Below are 16,894 nucleotides of genomic sequence, written 5' to 3' on the forward strand. Positions count from 1 at the left end.
TCATTTAAACTTAACATTTTTATCAAACACACATTGTTTGGTTAGTACACAAATATACATTATTTTAATCACTTTGCTTTTATTCGAAAATATGAAATTTACAAATTTACATTAGGTGTGTCCAAAAATTTGAGTGTATTTTTTACGTTTTGTGTTTTAAGACGGCAGCACTTTCATTATGAAAGGGAAAAAATCGAGCCGGAAGTTCGATGACATTGTTTACCCAAACTATGATTCGTGTTTTTCACGTGTTTTGATCTGGTTATTTTAATGTTTTATTTCTCTGTTACTCATAATGTCTTCAGCTGGAGCTCTTTGGTTTGCTGTTCAAGATGATGTATTCTCAAATGCTTGTATCGACACGCCGGCCACACTCGACAGTGAAACACGAGACAAGCATCCCAGTCAGAGCAGCACGAGCAACGTTACTTCAGACTCAGAGAGGCACAGTCTCCTAGATCGGTTTGACGACTCCTTTCTGTTGCAGAATTTCCATCTCAATCGACAATGTCTGCGTTTCATAGTTGATTACATGCACTCCCGTTTAAAAAAAGACATATTTGCAACATCCAACAGCCTGATGTCCACAGAAGCCAGGAGTTTAGCCGCTGTTTACTTTCACGCCAATGGATCACTGTCCAATAGAATCACAGAACGACTAGAAATTGACCTGAACGAGGCTCGTGAGGCTGTTAAAACCTATACAAAACTGTTGTCAGACACGAGTCCAGATTTCATCACCTTCCCCAGCAGTTATAATGACCGCATGGGTGCAGCACATGTCTTTAAAAACGTCAGCGGCATCCCTCATGTGGTGGGTGTATTGGGGTATTTTCATGTAAAGGTGACCCCTCCACCCGGCCAGGAGCAGATGTTCGTGAATACTCTCGGTTATCATTCAGCTATGATGCAGGTCATATTTGATTTGGACGGGAATATATTAAGTCTGGAGCAGTGCTGTCCTGGAGGAACACCTGAGCACAGTGTTTGGGCAAGCACGGTTATCGGCAAGCAGTTTACCACATTTCAACACGGCCATTCATGGGTTTTAGGTAAGAACAGGACGGTTTACACTTCACACTATTGTAGGAGACGCATTCATACGGAATGTTACTCCCACATTCCATTTTATTGTGATTAAAATAAAATCATTAAATGAAAGTAGCCTATATTTAGCAAAATATGACTCAAAACTGTGACACTGATAACGTAAATTAAAATGTATTTTTATTATTTAACAAAGCTAAAAATGTACAAGTATTTTATTAAAAGAAAAAAAGCATTGTGTATTGCTTTTGCTGGTGGTCTTGATCCCAAAAGTTACCAGTCATTCCGTGTCAACTCAACCAGAGGTCCCTGGCTCAAATTTCTGATTTCTTTCTGTTTTTACAGAAGCAAGACCAACATCAGTAGTGATGAAAGCCAAAATGTTAAATGTCATGGATGAATAGTAATTAAGCAATCAATCAATTAAAAAAAACGTAGCTTAACATACCTTAACAGCGATCAGTGAAAACCACAGTTCTGTCAAACCTTCATTGTAAGCATTAGCTGCTGTCAAAAGAACGAGCCCTTATTTTACAGATAAAGTGAATGATTGCACGTTAAGCGTTTTCTTCCCCATAGATGTCCATTATAAGGAAACAGCGTAACCTGGCTTAATGCATCAAAAAGTGATATTAAAGGAAGACATTTCTACACAACTTACAAATAAGGCATCCTATGAACAGGCAAACGTTTGAGCCCAGTGAAGGAACGCAACACGCAAAGTTTTACAAGAATATTTCTATAAGAAAAATGCTTAACACAGTTTCATGGATGAATTTAGTGATATTAAAAGACTAAATTTACCACACACCTTATAAATAATGCACACTATGTAGGCTACATGTTATCTTTTGAGTCTTTAATTTTAATGCAACAAGCTAAGTTTCACGTTAAGCATTTTTCCATAGAAAACCATTAGCTCAAGGCAGTGACAAACTGAGAACATGGAACTTTTCTGTTATCATGTCCATGTTTGATATCAGCGATTAAAAGATTTTTATATTTTCCCTGGTCGCTGTTAATTACGTTATGTTAAGCCACGTTAAAGGCGGGGTGTCCGAATTCTTAGCTGTTGTTGATGTTCAAATCACCAAAACAAACACACCCCATCTTTTGCTTTCGTCAGCGCTCGGCTCGGCTAATGTCCGTCCTGTGCACCTTACTGCTGATTGGCTGTTTTGGTACTCGGCCCGACTCAGTTGTCTAAAGCGTAATTCGGAAATCAGTTACCCTGCCTTTAAGCTGTTTCCTTATAATGGACTTCTATGGGGGAGTTTATTATTCAATGCAATTATAATTATTCACTTTATCTGTAAAGTAAGGGGTGTTCTTTTGAAAGCAGCTGTTTATTATAATGAAGGTTTGACAGAAATTTGGTTTTCACTGGTCATTGTTTAGGTACGGTAAAGGTCCAGTGTGTCATTTTTGGGATGCTCTGTTAATAGAAATGCAATATAATATACATAGCTATGTCTTCAGAGATATATTGAGAGCTTACACAATGAAGCGTTATGTTTTTATTACCTTAGAATGAGCTATTTCTATCTACATACACCGCTGGTCCCCTTGCATATAATTCGCCATGTTCTGTCAGCCGTAGTAGTGTATCGAACGGGAGGGGTGGAGTGAGCGGTTGGTTGCAATTCGCAACCTTGCCGCTAGATTTCACTGACTGCACCACCTTTAAGCAAGGTTAAGCGTTCTTTACGTTAAGCGTTTAGAAAGTCCCATGTCCGGCTGTGCTTCACATTTTGAAAGCAGGGACAGTTCTAATAATTACACAAAGACACTTTTGTAAAGAGACCTACCACACTGCCCTAACAGGCATGAACTCATGACGCGTTTTAATCAGACCGCTTCCCATTCTTTAATCTAAGACACCCATCAGTAAATTACCAACTCCAGCAAAATACAGTCCTTTTAAACAAAACCAAAGACTAGATAATAGTGATTATGCAGAATAATTAAAACACTGGAACATCTTGGAAAGAGTAGCATCCTGACTGTCACCGAACACTAGAGTATGCTGAATGGAGAGTGACAGATGACAGCAGTATCGGAGTTTTCATGAACTTAATGATCTTTTGTTTTCTCCTCACTAGGGACGGGTATCGTTAAGATTTTATCGATACCGATGTCGATACTGCTTATTGATACCGGTACTTATCAATACTGTTATTGATACTACACTCTATAATTTGCGACCTTATTTCTCAATGGTGCGACTAAGAAAAATCTGAGGTCGCACCGGTGCGACCAGCCGTTCCAGGGAGAAAAAAAGTCTCTGCGACTCTGAAAGTCTCCCTGTGATTCAACAACAGACACACATTAGGCCCATATCGTGGTCTAAACCAATCAGAGATAGTGAAGGGTGGACAGATTTTCCAGATTTTCCTGTACGTGTGTGTACCAGAGGTCGAGTTAACCGAAAATTCTCTGTCATTGACAGATTTTTTTTACCAGTGACGGAAAAATCTGAAGGCGGACGTCTGTCCGTCATTTTGACGGATTACAATGAGGGCAATTTGTAACTCCCCGTTTCCCTTCATTAGAGCGTGATCTGCTCGCGAAGGGACGTGCGTGTTTTCACCTGTCATTGTTAATGACTAGACATATGTGATGCGATCTGGGAAAACCCGTCGGATGCGTGCTGGGATGCGGGAAAGACAGTTCACCTATCAAAGTAAACCACATAACATGAAGAATGAAGGAGTATCAATGCACATTTCCCGCCAGTCTTGTGTAAACTACGGCATGCAAAGTTTTTTATACAATGTTTTCGTGAGATGACAGAGCTCCCCGTCTGCAGCACCGGGAGTTATCCGATCGCAAAACATACAATTGATGATCATGAGTCCAGACACTATGCACATGATAAACAACGTAAAACTTGCTTCACTGCTTATTAGTTGTTGTCCGTAATGTTTGCTAGTTTCCTTGTGTAGTGATAATGGCAGAGCTCTCTCGTAAGTGTGCCCTGAACCATTTTCCTTACTTTCGTTTTATTCAAATGGTTTTGTACAGTATTTTTATAGACTTCAACACTTGGAAATGTTTTTTTATTAAATTGTTATTAGAGTAAGTCTTTTACCACTGTATAGTGACTTTTACTTGTACTGGACTGTTGTGCTTTTATTTTCATCACTTAACTTTAAACCCGTTTTCCTCCAAATTCCGTTCCTGAAAATCATAGCGCTTCAGCCGACCTCAGCCATAACTTTTGTTACATACACAAGGTATGAGCAAAATAAAAACTGATTTGGAAAGGGCTTGAATATGGTATCAAAAACTGTAATATATAAATTTGCACCATGTGTTGGGTTTTCCCAGATCGAACATAAACATTAAATATATAGATGAATATAAACAACAACGACTTTATTGGGCATTCAGTTGTATTAAAATACAAGTTCCAAGACGCAAGTACAGCATGATGACGTCACGAACATACTAATTACCACCTAAAGCCACCTTGCACCATTGTGCATTATTACCAGTGACGGGTAATAATAGATTATACGGATTTTTTACGAGCCTGTCAGTCAAAATGACGGACAATAAAAAAGTCTAACGCAACCTCTGGTGTGTTCGTGTGAAAATGCGTGTGCTGCAGTCAGACAGAGAGGTGAGGAGCCTATAGGCCCGTCAGTTAAACAGAGTGGATATAGCCGCGGATGATGAGAGAAGATGAAAATAACGATTGACAACTTTTTTGTGAATAATGTTATAAGTTAAGGCCTGATCCGTCCGAAAATCATAAGCAATGCTCTGACACGGCACCATCAACCTCCCAGTTTATGTCAAGCCCTGGTCCATTTATCTTGAGATGTTTTAAGTTTCAGTTCAGTGAAGCAGTTTAAGCACCAACACTTTTTCAGTAAGTTACCTTTCTTGTAGAATTGTGCTTCAAATAAAGAACTTTATGTTGACCAGATTGTTAGTTAATCATTTACAAGTCAATTTTGCCTATATGGACAGCGATTTAAAAAAAAAGTGAACTGGTAAAACTGCGGTGTTAAATGCGATGCGGTTGTAAATTTGGGTGCACCTAACTTTTGTGCTGGTGCACCTAAGAAAAAAAGGCGCACCAGTGCAAAAAGTTAGTCTAGAGCCCTGTCACTATGGTTATTTGGCTGGTAGACCGTATTTCTTTTCCTTTCTGGTTTTGGGTCTACATAAATTTAAGTACTATTTTCTAAGCACGTAATTTTTTTTATTATATGTACTATTTTTTATAATTTTACTAGCACATTTACTTCAGTTTACTAAAGTAAGTAAATATACTCCGTGGCCGAATTATTAAAAACAGTGTTATAACTTGTTCTCAAATAAAGGACTTTTATTTTGATGGTTTGCCGCAACGGGGTGTTTGACGGAAGCTTCATTGTTGTGAAACGCGGACGCTGAAAGCTCCACAAGCTCAACCGTGCCACTCTTTCACTCATAAACACTCAAAACAAGCAGATTACAAATACATCGCGGAAATCATATGGTCCTAGATATCACACATACGTCGAGCAAACTTCAGCCATTCGGACATCAATCAGGGATAGAAAATGATAGGCAGCAGCAGCCTCTAATTCGCCATTTAACACCCGAATACACAGAGATAAAACAACGCAAGTATCGATAACAGTATCGTTTGTCATGAAGCTTATCGATACTCTGGTATCAACCCAATTATGTACCGGTCCAAAAAAGTACCGGTTCTCGGTACCCATCCCTACTCCTCACATAAAGCTATGGCATGACATAAGAAAATTTTCAAATTTAGCACAAGAACTTTTATAGTGGTTTTCTAATAGCTCATCCTTCTTAAAGCTTAATAATATTATTCAGGACAGCATCGGATTTTGGATCATCCCGCCACTTCCGATACCCGATCCAGCAAAAATTGTCCGTATCGACGCGATACCGATTCAGAGTATCTGGATTGGCTCACCCCTATGTTAGATCTGTCCAAACTGAAAACAGCCTGCACTGACATATCTTAAAATACATCAGTGCCATTGTGTTGTCTCCAAATGCACAAACGCAATGTTTGTTTTTATGGCATGTTTGTTAAAACTACTTAATTTAAAGATCAGGTATCACACGCAGTTTCAGCCAATCTCATATTCATCCTGAGTACCTATACAGTAATATTGCATACGTCATATCTTCGAAGAGTGTTTAGTTTGATCACATTTATAAAAGATAGATACAGCTGTACGATTATTTCCAGAAAAAAATAAGCTGCTGGAGGCTGGCAGTGGGACAGAACTTGGTGACATAGTTTCACTTACCCAGTGCGGTTCATGTCTGGCATCTTTTAGCACTGGGACCGCACCATCTATCAGTTTCAAACGATCTCCAAATCCAGCATTATATCCACCGTTTATATAACATCCATCACTGAAATGACGTGAACAAACAAACACACCCCAAACTTCTCTCCCTATCGCAAGATTAACGAGCAGATGAAGTGAAGATGAAGTGCAGACCCAAAGCTCAGCCAAGCTTGACGCAGCAAATATTTATGGTGGGCGGGTCTTACTATCGCTTGTCGGTTGGCGCGTGGGTGGGCTAATTCTTTCGCCTTGCTGAGCTTTTCTGGGAGAGTTGACCAATAACAGGAATAGGATCCCTGTGACGAAACAGGGAACAAAACTTTCCAAATCAAGTGCTGAGGAAGTGTATCAAGGACAGAAATACTATGTCATACGTCCAACTCGTTTTTTAACAAGTTGGCCATGTTAAGCATGAGAAGCCAGAAGTCAGAATGCATGACATAGCATGATACCCGACCCATGATGTTCATATATTGAAATCTCTAGGAGTTGTACAATGCCTGGAAAAGGTAAAAACTACAAAATATGCAGGTAAGATCTAAAATAGCTGACTTCCTGTTGGGTTTAAGATACTGTTCTAAGAGACTTTTGTAGCTGTTGGAATGAGCCTATCAAATTTCATTAATTTACATGAAATGTATAGCAACGAGGGCTGCTTTTTGGCATTTTGTAGGTGGCGCTATAGATTCATTTTGCCACACTTCTGAAACCCATATCAGATGTAAATTTTCACCACCTCTGACATGTATGCCTAATGGTTAGAGAGTCGGACTCATGACCAGAAGGTTGCCGGTTCGATTCCCAGGGCCGGCAGGTAACAACTGAGGTGCCCTTGAGCAAGGCACCTTACCCCTACTTGCTACCCGGGCGCTGCAGTGATAGCTGCCCACTGCTCCGGGGGTACGTGTGTTCACCACTTGCTGTGCGTGTGTTCACTACTCTCTGGATGGGTTAAATGCAGAGGTCACATTTCATTGCCTTGTACTTGTACATGTGCAGTGACAATAAATTGAATCTAAAAAAAAATAATAATAATAATAATAATTCGTCACATCATCGGTGCTCGGGCCATAATTATCAACATCCTTTATCCAAATTTCCCTATAACTCTTCCCTGTAATATGTTTAGGGCAGTTGTTGTGATAAAGGAAAATATATATTTCTAGTTTCAACATTATTTGTTCTTCAGACATTCCATTAAACCTTTTTTTTGATGACTGAAAATGTGTACATTTTAACAGTTTTCTCATGAAGCCATATTTAGATCCTCATGTCTCTAGGATTGAACCTTATGTCACCATTGGCATAAAATGCATTAAGGATTGTTAATTGATTACTTAATAACTATTAATCGGTGACATTTAATATTTTGGCTTTCATCACTACTGATATTGGTCTTGCTTCAGTAAAAACAGAAAAAAATCACAAATTTGAGCCGGGGAAAGATTTAAAATTTGGTTGATTTGACACGAAATAACCTAGGGCTGTGCAATTAATCGAAAATTAATCGCAATCGTCAATTTTGTCCTTCAGCAATTACAAAAACAAAATAATCGAGGTAAAACGATTATTGTGCCGCATTCCATTTTGCAAGGATCCTCTCTTTTCTTGTGGTATAAATCCACAGTGCACCCTTTTCTTTTACAGCGGTTCAGCTGTGCTATTTCTTTACATTTATTTTTCAGTTGAATTCACAGTTTAAAAGCCGAGTTAAAAAAAAAGTTATTTTTTTAAAGTTAATGAGTAATCGGGATCTCAATATTGTCCAAAATAATCGTGATTACGATTTTTGTCATAATCGAGCAGCCCTAAAATAACCCAATTATAGTTTGATTTGAAAATTGTAATATCGTCATAACTTAACATTATACACCAAAGTGTTAGAATCATCAGTTGTGCAAAAGTGCATATTACATGAAATAATATAATTTATTTAGCTGTTTCGATATGTGTTTTAACTCAAAATGTACATTCTAATCTCTTTTAAAAGTACATGTTAAGCATCTGAAGTCAAGGCCAGTCGTCAGTCAGATGTTATATGTATTTGACATCAAACAATAAATATTTTTAAACATGTCCATGACATATTTTAAAGGGCAAATGTTTTTAAGTAGCTTCACAGCTTGTAAAATCTTGGTAAATCTTGAGATGTTTGTCATTCATAATAACAAACCACATTAAAGGGATAGTTCACCCAAAAATGAAAATTCTGTCAGCATTAATCACCCACAGGTTGATCCAAACCTGTATAAATTTCTTTGTTCCGCTAAACTCAAAGGAAGATATTTGGAAGAATGTCAGTAACCAAACAGATCTCTCCCCCCATTTACTGCCATAGTATTTATTTACCCTACTATCTCAGTAAATGGGGGATGAAATGGGTGAGTAAATGTTGACAGAATTTTCATTTTTGGGTGAACTATCCCTTTAATTTCGTAAGCTTCCAAACTGTAAGCACAGAAGAAAAAAAATCCCTTAAATTGCAAAAATCTAAATAATTTTTTGTTCAGTCTAAAACAAAAATCTTCACACTACACACACTATATCATGTGCTAAGTAACTGTCAAAACTTGACTTCTTCGGGATGAATAAATGTAGATCTCTGTTTGCTTATTTGTAATTCTCTATTTGCCTCCCAAAGGTGGCAGAGGTCTGTTTGGTGGTGGACATGTTTTGACCCCTATTATGGACCCTTCCATCAAAACCAAAGCCGTCAAGCGTTTTAACAAAGCACATGCTCTGGTATATGGTCATGTGCAGCAGGTCTTTGGTGTTCTGAAAAGTCGTTTCCAGTGCCTGCGTGATATCGGCTCATTTCAGACGCTGAAGTCAGTGGCATACACCGTCAAAGCCTGCTGTGTCCTGCACAACATCTCTAAGAAATTCTCAGTTCCTTTACCCTGCGATTGTATCCTGGAGCCGATCCATCCGCCATCAAGTGTGGTGACCAGCGCAGCAGAGCTGCCGTATGACTACATGGAAGACACTAAAAATGAGATGATAGAGATGATTTTTGGTCATGCAGAGGGTGATGTGGATGATGACTGAGATGTGTATTAATTGTATTTAGTACAATTAACTATTGATGTGTATTAAATGTGCTCAGATACATGTATGTATTTTTTATCCACATTTCATGATTGACAAGACATTTTGTTTGGTTTCTATTCCAGTGATTTTATTTTTCAGCAAAATCTTATTGGTCCAAAATCTCATTTCATAAGAGTATTATTTAAAATGTGGTCTCATGATTTTCACTCCATTCAGAAGTTTTAACAGTCCATGTAAAAAGACAGTTTACTGTAATAAAAACTGTACTGCAATTATGGAATTTCTTTTTCATACAGCTACATATCTGTACAACATTTCTAGCAGATGAATCCAAAATGTACAGTATATTATCAAGTGCCTAGCAGAAGCTTCACTTGCTAAAGTGACTAAACAATTCAGTGCAAAATATCACATTACTGGCAGATACAGGCAGCAGATTTATCACAATCGGCATTCTCGCAATGTTTAATAACCTAACAAGTAAAGCTTATTTGGTTAAATCTGAAATAACACTTGCAGAATTAAATTAATATTGAACATTCACTTTTCAAATTGTTCGTTTTCAATTAAAAAAAATGTTTTAAAGCACCATACCAAGTAGTAAGCATTTAAAATGCTCTTCAATGAAAAAACGCCATTTATACACAGAAATGCAAATAGAAATCTCACTGTCTTATGAAATTAGCAAAAGCTGAGTGTTTCTATAAAAGATTCATTTTCATCTTTTAATTTACAAGTTAAACCAGTTTAACTTATTTGTTGTGTGTGTAATGTGAAAGTATTGAAATGCTGCTATATGACAAAGTGGCATTAGGACCAAGCTTGCATTATTTGCATGTGACAAATGCAATGCATTTTTTTACATCAATTAAATAACTTTTAAAGACTGTTATGTCAAGATTATTAAGTTATGTCATGTTTTAAAGTCACTTATACAAAAATATTACGTTGTGTTATGTTCACACATACTTGCTCACTATATTTTACTTGCTTTGGTCATATTCTTTCAAAGCCATTGCATTGGCAAAGATCATTTCTGAGTTTTCATAGAGATGCTCTTGTGGCATGGGAATGTCTTTGTTTTGCCGGGTGTCTATGATGCACTGGTGCAGGAACACATACTGAGACTATGAAAGAGGAGAGAAGAAACATTAGACAGTTGGAGACAGTAAACTGTGGCAAAAACAGTATGAATATTTGCTAGTATTATTCCCCATATGAAACAGGAATCAAAAATTGCCATCCAGAAAGTTCTTTGATACAGTGAAGCATTCTTTAAGAACTTGATGTGTTTTAAACGTAATGTTTACTATAGCCAAAGGACCTTGTTTTATACTCCAGATTATTTTTAGCATCATGCATTGAAAAGAGAGTTTACCTCAGTTTGCACCATGAGTGGTCGGTGTAGTCTCATTTTCTGAACGAATTCTGCGATGCCCACCGCCTTCTCTCTCTCCAGTTGCTGTAGCATAACATCCAGGGCAATGAGTGTACCCGTCCTGCCCACTCCAGCACTGCAGATATGAATTTTATCTGCAGGTTATTTTGTGTTTACTTTAATATATTTGTTCTTTGAATACATACTAGATTGTTTATTGAATGGGTTCTTAGTCTCAGGGTTCCTACGCGTTTTGGAAAAGTATGGATTTTTATTTGATTGTTTTCCAGGTCTGGATTAGTATGGAAAAAAAGAAAATAGAGTATGGAGAAAATTATGAGTTTCCAGAGTATTGCCCTATCCGGTTTTCTAAAATATAAAAATTAAGAATTTCTGATAATAAATGTATTTTTATGACGTTTGGAGCATGTTTCGAGTGCTGCCAAAAGATCGGCGCTAGACCAAATCTGCTGGAGGACTGTTTGCTGTGATTGGATGTTATGCAGTTAGGCAGCAGTATGACAGTCGGGCTCCCCCTACTCTTCGACTAAACATGTTGACACATGGCCGTACCCACCATTTAAGTCCCTGACGCCTGGGTAGTTTTTCCATGGTATGCAATAAAAGTCGTGAATGACGCTATATTTCCCTACATGCATTGTGCAGCAACGGCAGTTGAGCAGTAAAACAAATAAACGCTTATATTATGGTTATTTTGTCACAAAATGTAGTTTTAAGAGTTGTTTAGTCGAGAATGTGTTTAAAGTTCAAATCTGCAGTTGTTTAATAAAGATCTCGTCTATTTTCAAATTTGTTGTGAGGATTTCGGAGATGCGAGCTCCAGGCAATCACCGAGCGCTCAGCGCTCATGTAACGTTACACGCCCAACGCAGCCTCACCTCGGCAAGTGTTTCTGAATCTCATGGCTGGCTCTGATATATCTGTAGCAGTTAAACATGAGATATAATTAATTTGGGGTATACCTAACAGGCAATCTTTGGTCTCTTATTTGTTCCTGGGCAAATCGTTTTAACTGATGGCAAAGTTAAAGTGATACTTCACCCAAAAATGAAAATTCTGTCATCATTTACTCACCTTCGAGTTGTTCCAACTGTGTATAAATGTCTTTGTTCTGATGAACACAGAGAAAGATATTTGGAAGAATGCTTATAACCAAACAGATCTCAACCCCCATCGACTCCCATAGTAGGAAAAATTACTTAATCATTTTTTTTGTTCTGTTGAGCACAAAAGAAGCCACTTTGAAGAATGTAGGACAGCAAACAGTTCTGGGAAACTTTTGACTACCATTGTTTTTTTCATACTATGGGAGTGAATGGGGTTTGAGATCTGTTTGGTTATAAGCATTATTCCAAATATCTTTCTCTGTGTTCATCAGGACAAAGAAATGTATACACATTTGGAACAGCTAGAAGGTGAGTAAATGGTCCGTGTATCATCTGATCATTTGATTATTCCATTCAATATAACAAACGGAAAAAGAAAGAAATAGTCGATATTTCGTTTTTCTGTATGCACAAAAAAAAAACGATGTTTTTCTTCTTATTTCATCTTGAAACGGGAAATCCAATAAATAAATAAACCAAAACGAAATAACGAACTTAATTACTGTTTTTCTCATTTTTTGGTGATGTTGCACGGATTACTGCGCGACCTGAGCGCGGCAGCGCGCCTGAGCTCTTCACCAATCTCGCGATCGATCAGTTATCATTTACAATGGCTTCACTCGAGCTGTACATGTTTCATTTTCATCAAATGTTCATAAATAATATGACATATCACGAGATATCGGAAAAGAGGCTCTCTGGGGAACACTGTAACATTATTATGGTCCCTCCGTGAGGAACAGGCTCTGGCATGTTACATAAAAACAGTAGCCTAAACTGACGTAATGTAATAGTGCAAATGACTACATAAAAACCTCAGTTTCAACACAAACTGAACATCTTTTATGAATTACTCTATAGCACGACAGTAGTTTTATCTGGGGGAACCTGATGAACTCGGCTGAGTGAGGTCACGGGTGGGGGGGGGTAGGGGCTGTTCGCCACCACATAACTTATAAATTACAAAAGTAATTTATGGATTTACACATTTGCTGCTGAAAGCCAGCTGTGGCTACTTAATTGTTTACTTAAATGTCACATATTAAAAGCAATAATGCTAACAAACTTCGACTGTAAGCTCTGGGAAGTATTGTATGTGAACGTTAGGCATTGTTCAATATATATATTTGAAATATATTCCACAGTCATGTCCTCCTCTCTCAGTGTGACTCTTTCAGTGGGAGTGAAAAGTACAAACAAAGCATATGCAAATGCATTCATTTCCATTTCGAGCTTAGCAAGTTAGCATGCACTTGATCCCGGTAAGCGGCTGTACATTGCGCATGCGCAAAGCGTGCGCGCGCAGAAGACCCTGGGAAATCACCCAAAAATGAAAAAACTATAATTAGGGTCGTTATTTCGTTTTGGTTTATTTATTTATTGGATTTCCCTTTTAAAGCTGAAATAAGAAGAAAAACATCGTTTTTTTATTTTTTGTGCATACAGAAAAACGGAAAAACGAAATATCGACTGTTTTTTTTCTTTTCCCCTTTGTTATATTGAATGGAATAATCAAATGATCAGATGATACACGGACCGTAAATGATGACAGAATTTTCATTTTCAATTTTCATTATTGGGTGAAGTATCACTTTAAGTTTCACTTTTCTATTTTTGATTTAATGTTGTACCGGAGCGCTTCCTACTAGAGTAACGTTACGGTCCGTGTATCTTTTGGCCATTTGTTTATCAGTTTGAACTTGAACAAACGGGAGTGAGAAAACGGCGCCATTTTCGTTTTTCGTTCATCAAAAAAACGGAAAACGAGAATTCGGCTTTTTTTCGTTTTCAACCTAACGTTTAAAAAACGAATAAACAACTTGAAAACTAGTTTCTCACATGTGGGCGGTATGAAACGCCCCCTTCCGCTGATTGGCAAATCAAAGGTCAGTAAGCGACGTCTTCGGTTGTCCCTCGGTTCCGAATAAATATTCCTCCGCTGCTGTACAGAAAGTATGTTTCATTGCTCACATTAAACAACCGTCCACAAATCGTACAGGGCAGATTATAGACTGGACTTTCTTCTGTGCAACCTAGCGCATTTCATATACATATTTATATCACAAATATTAATGTAGTTCGCATCCGCATCTTTCTAGCTCGCCAGGGTTAGATCTGCGTGGCAAAGCTGCGCGAGACACTGGACCGCAGAAGCGGATTCATATACTTATTTTATTTCATTCAAAATTCGCTGTGTTGGTGGTTGTCGGTTAACATATTTTTTCCACAAGTTTGCTTCTGTGTACATTCCATCAAGTGAACCAAGACGAATTCAGAGTTTTGCTGCGTGACAAAGCTGCGCAAGACACTGGACAGTACGCAGCGGATACAGTGCAGTGATGTAGTCAAAGTGAAAGTGACCTATTTGTCTGATATGTTGATCAAGGCTCAGTCACTGTTTAGATTCCACAATAAAAATCATTCAGTGTATGCTAAAGATTCTAGTATTTTATAAAACGTTTTACTGTGTTATTTACGACTGGCACATGCGAACGATGACAATGAGAGAAATGCTGACAAAAATACAAATTAATTAAACCATCACTGGTTATTATTATTATTTAGACGTAAATAAGTCCTCCGCTGCTGTACAGTGGGGATCCTTAAAGTATGTTTAATTTCTCTCATTAAACAACCGTCCACAAACCGTACAGGGCAGGTTCTAGACTGGACTTTCCTCGTGAAACCTAACGCATTTCATATAATTTTTTATATCACAAATATTAATGTAGTTCGCATCCGCATCTTTCTAGCTCTCCAGGGTTAAATCTGCGTGGCAAAGCCGTGCGAGACACTGGACAGCACGAAGCGGATTCATATAGCCTACTTATTTTACTTCCTTCAAAATTCGCTGTGTTCCGTTGTAATTTGTATTGAGGCTCCGTAAGTCTAAACAATTAGCATTTATTTTTGTTTGATCATTTAGCTTAAGATGGCTAGATGTAGGCTATCCTTTTTTTGTCTATCCTTTTGTCTAGAAATATGGCAAAAAGTCTTAATGCTAATGCTAAAACTTGACTCGCTGGGGCCCAGGTCAGGGAGCATACAGTATGGCTTAACCAACTGTCTGCTTGCTGTCTCACGTCGCAGAATACACAAAATGTACATGTAGTAATCCGTTCTCCTAAACATCACAAAATAGAGACTGTGTCTGTCCCCCGGATTAGCAAACATAAAATAATGCGTAAACCTCTTGAAAGTAATTTAATAAACGTTAAACAAACTAAACATGAACAAAATACAGATAATCAACTGTTACGACTCGGATTGCTAAATATTAGATCTCTCTCTAATAAAGCACTTTTTGTTAACGATATGATAACAGATCATAAAATAGACATGCTCTGTTTGACAGAAACATGGCTAAAACCAGATGATTATATTGCTTTAAATGAATCTGTCCCCCAAGATTATTATTATAAACACGAGCCTCGTCTAAAAGGCAGAGGGGGAGGTGTCGCAGCACTTTACAATAACTCTCTTAGCATTTCCCAGAAGTCGAACTCTAAATATAATTCTTTTGAAGTCATGGTTCTTCATGTTTCAACACCTAATACTAAAGATAAAACACTTTTTAAATTGATTCTAGCTATTGTATATAGGCCTCCAGGGCACCACACAGATTTTATTAAAGAATTTGGTGGGTTCTTATCAGAACTAGTACTGGCCGCAGATAGACTCCTTGTCGTTGGTGACTTTAACATCCACGTAGATAACGTTACAGATGCCTTAGGAATGGCTTTCAAAGACACTCTTAACTCCATGGGCATTAGTCAACATGTGTCAGGACCCACTCACCTTCGTAATCATACTTTAGATTTAATACTGTCTTACGGTATAAATGTGGACGACGTTAAAATCCTTCAGCAGAGTGAAGACATTTCGGATCATTATCTGGTATTATGTTTGCTTCACTGGCCTACGGCTGCAAATAAAACTCATTGTTACAAATATGGTAGAACAATAACTTCAACTACCAAAGATGCGTTTCTCGATAATCTGCCCGAATTGTCTCAAATCATGAGAAATAACGTTGAAGATCTTGACATTACCACTGAAAATTTTAATTCCACCTTCTCGGTAACGCTAGACAAAGTTGCTCCACTACGTTTAAAGAAGATTAAAAATGGCAGCCCCACACCGTGGTATAATGAACACACTCAGGCTCTAAAGAAAGCGGCCCGAAAAATGGAGCGCAACTTTAAGAAAACTAAATTAGAGGTATTTCGTACAGCATGGAAGGATAGTATTCGAAAATACAGGAAAGCCCTAATAACTTCTAGATCCGCCTACTTTTCATCACTAATAGAAGAAAACCAGCACAACCCTAGGTTTTTATTTAACACGGTGGCTAAATTAACAAAAAATAAATCGTCAGTGACTTCTGATCCTGTATATCAGCATAGCAGTGATGAATTTATGAACTACTTCACATATAAAATCCAAGATATTAGAGAAAAAATTATAACAATGCAATCAGAAGTGAAACCCGCTGAACAAACTAACTACAGCGCCCTTAAGGAGAAAATGCAATTATTTTATACCGTAGATCAAGATGAGCTGTCTAAAATTATTAGATCATCTAAATCAACAACATGCATACTAGACCCTATACCTACAAATCTACTGAAAGAGATGCTCCCAGAAATTATAGATCCTCTTCTTGGTATTATTAACTCATCTCTGACATTAGGACATGTGCCTAAAGCATATAAGGTGGCTGTTATAAGGCCCCTTGTCAAAAAACCCCAACTCGACCCTAGAGAACTAAGGAACTACAGGCCTATATCGAATCTACCTTTCATATCTAAAGTTCTGGAAAAAGTAGTTTCAACTCAATTATGCTCCTTCCTCCAAAGGAATGACATCAATGAAGAATTCCAGTCTGGATTTAGAGCATGTCACAGTACAGAGACTGCTTTGATCAGAGTTACAAATGATCTGCTATTGGCGTCTGACCG

General features: G+C 37.8%; 2 protein-coding genes across 2 annotated transcripts in view; one reads left to right on the plus strand and one right to left on the minus strand.

Moving 5' to 3' along the window:
• Positions 1–98: 98 nt before the first annotated feature.
• Positions 99–9,428, plus strand: si:dkey-197c15.6 (putative nuclease HARBI1). The gene is made up of 2 exons (XM_057322407.1): positions 99–1,052; positions 9,019–9,428. Exons 1-2 carry the CDS (start codon positions 296–298, stop codon positions 9,423–9,425), a joined length of 1,164 nt encoding a protein of 387 aa, XP_057178390.1. The 5' UTR covers positions 99–295; the 3' UTR covers positions 9,426–9,428.
• Positions 9,429–10,408: 980 nt separating this feature from the next.
• ptprh (protein tyrosine phosphatase receptor type H) overlaps positions 10,409–16,894 on the minus strand; it is a 31,455-nt gene continuing 24,969 nt past the window's right edge. Inside the window, exons 17-18 of the mRNA XM_057322405.1 lie at positions 10,807–10,942; positions 10,409–10,555 (exon numbers count right to left, since the gene is read on the minus strand). Coding sequence (XP_057178388.1) covers positions 10,412–10,555; positions 10,807–10,942 — 280 coding nt within the window. The 3' untranslated portion in view covers positions 10,409–10,411. The remainder of the gene's footprint in view (positions 10,556–10,806; positions 10,943–16,894) is intronic.

The sequence above is a fragment of the Triplophysa rosa genome, linkage group LG23 (assembly GCF_024868665.1).
Source record: "Triplophysa rosa linkage group LG23, Trosa_1v2, whole genome shotgun sequence".
NCBI lineage: Eukaryota > Metazoa > Chordata > Actinopteri > Cypriniformes > Nemacheilidae > Triplophysa > Triplophysa rosa.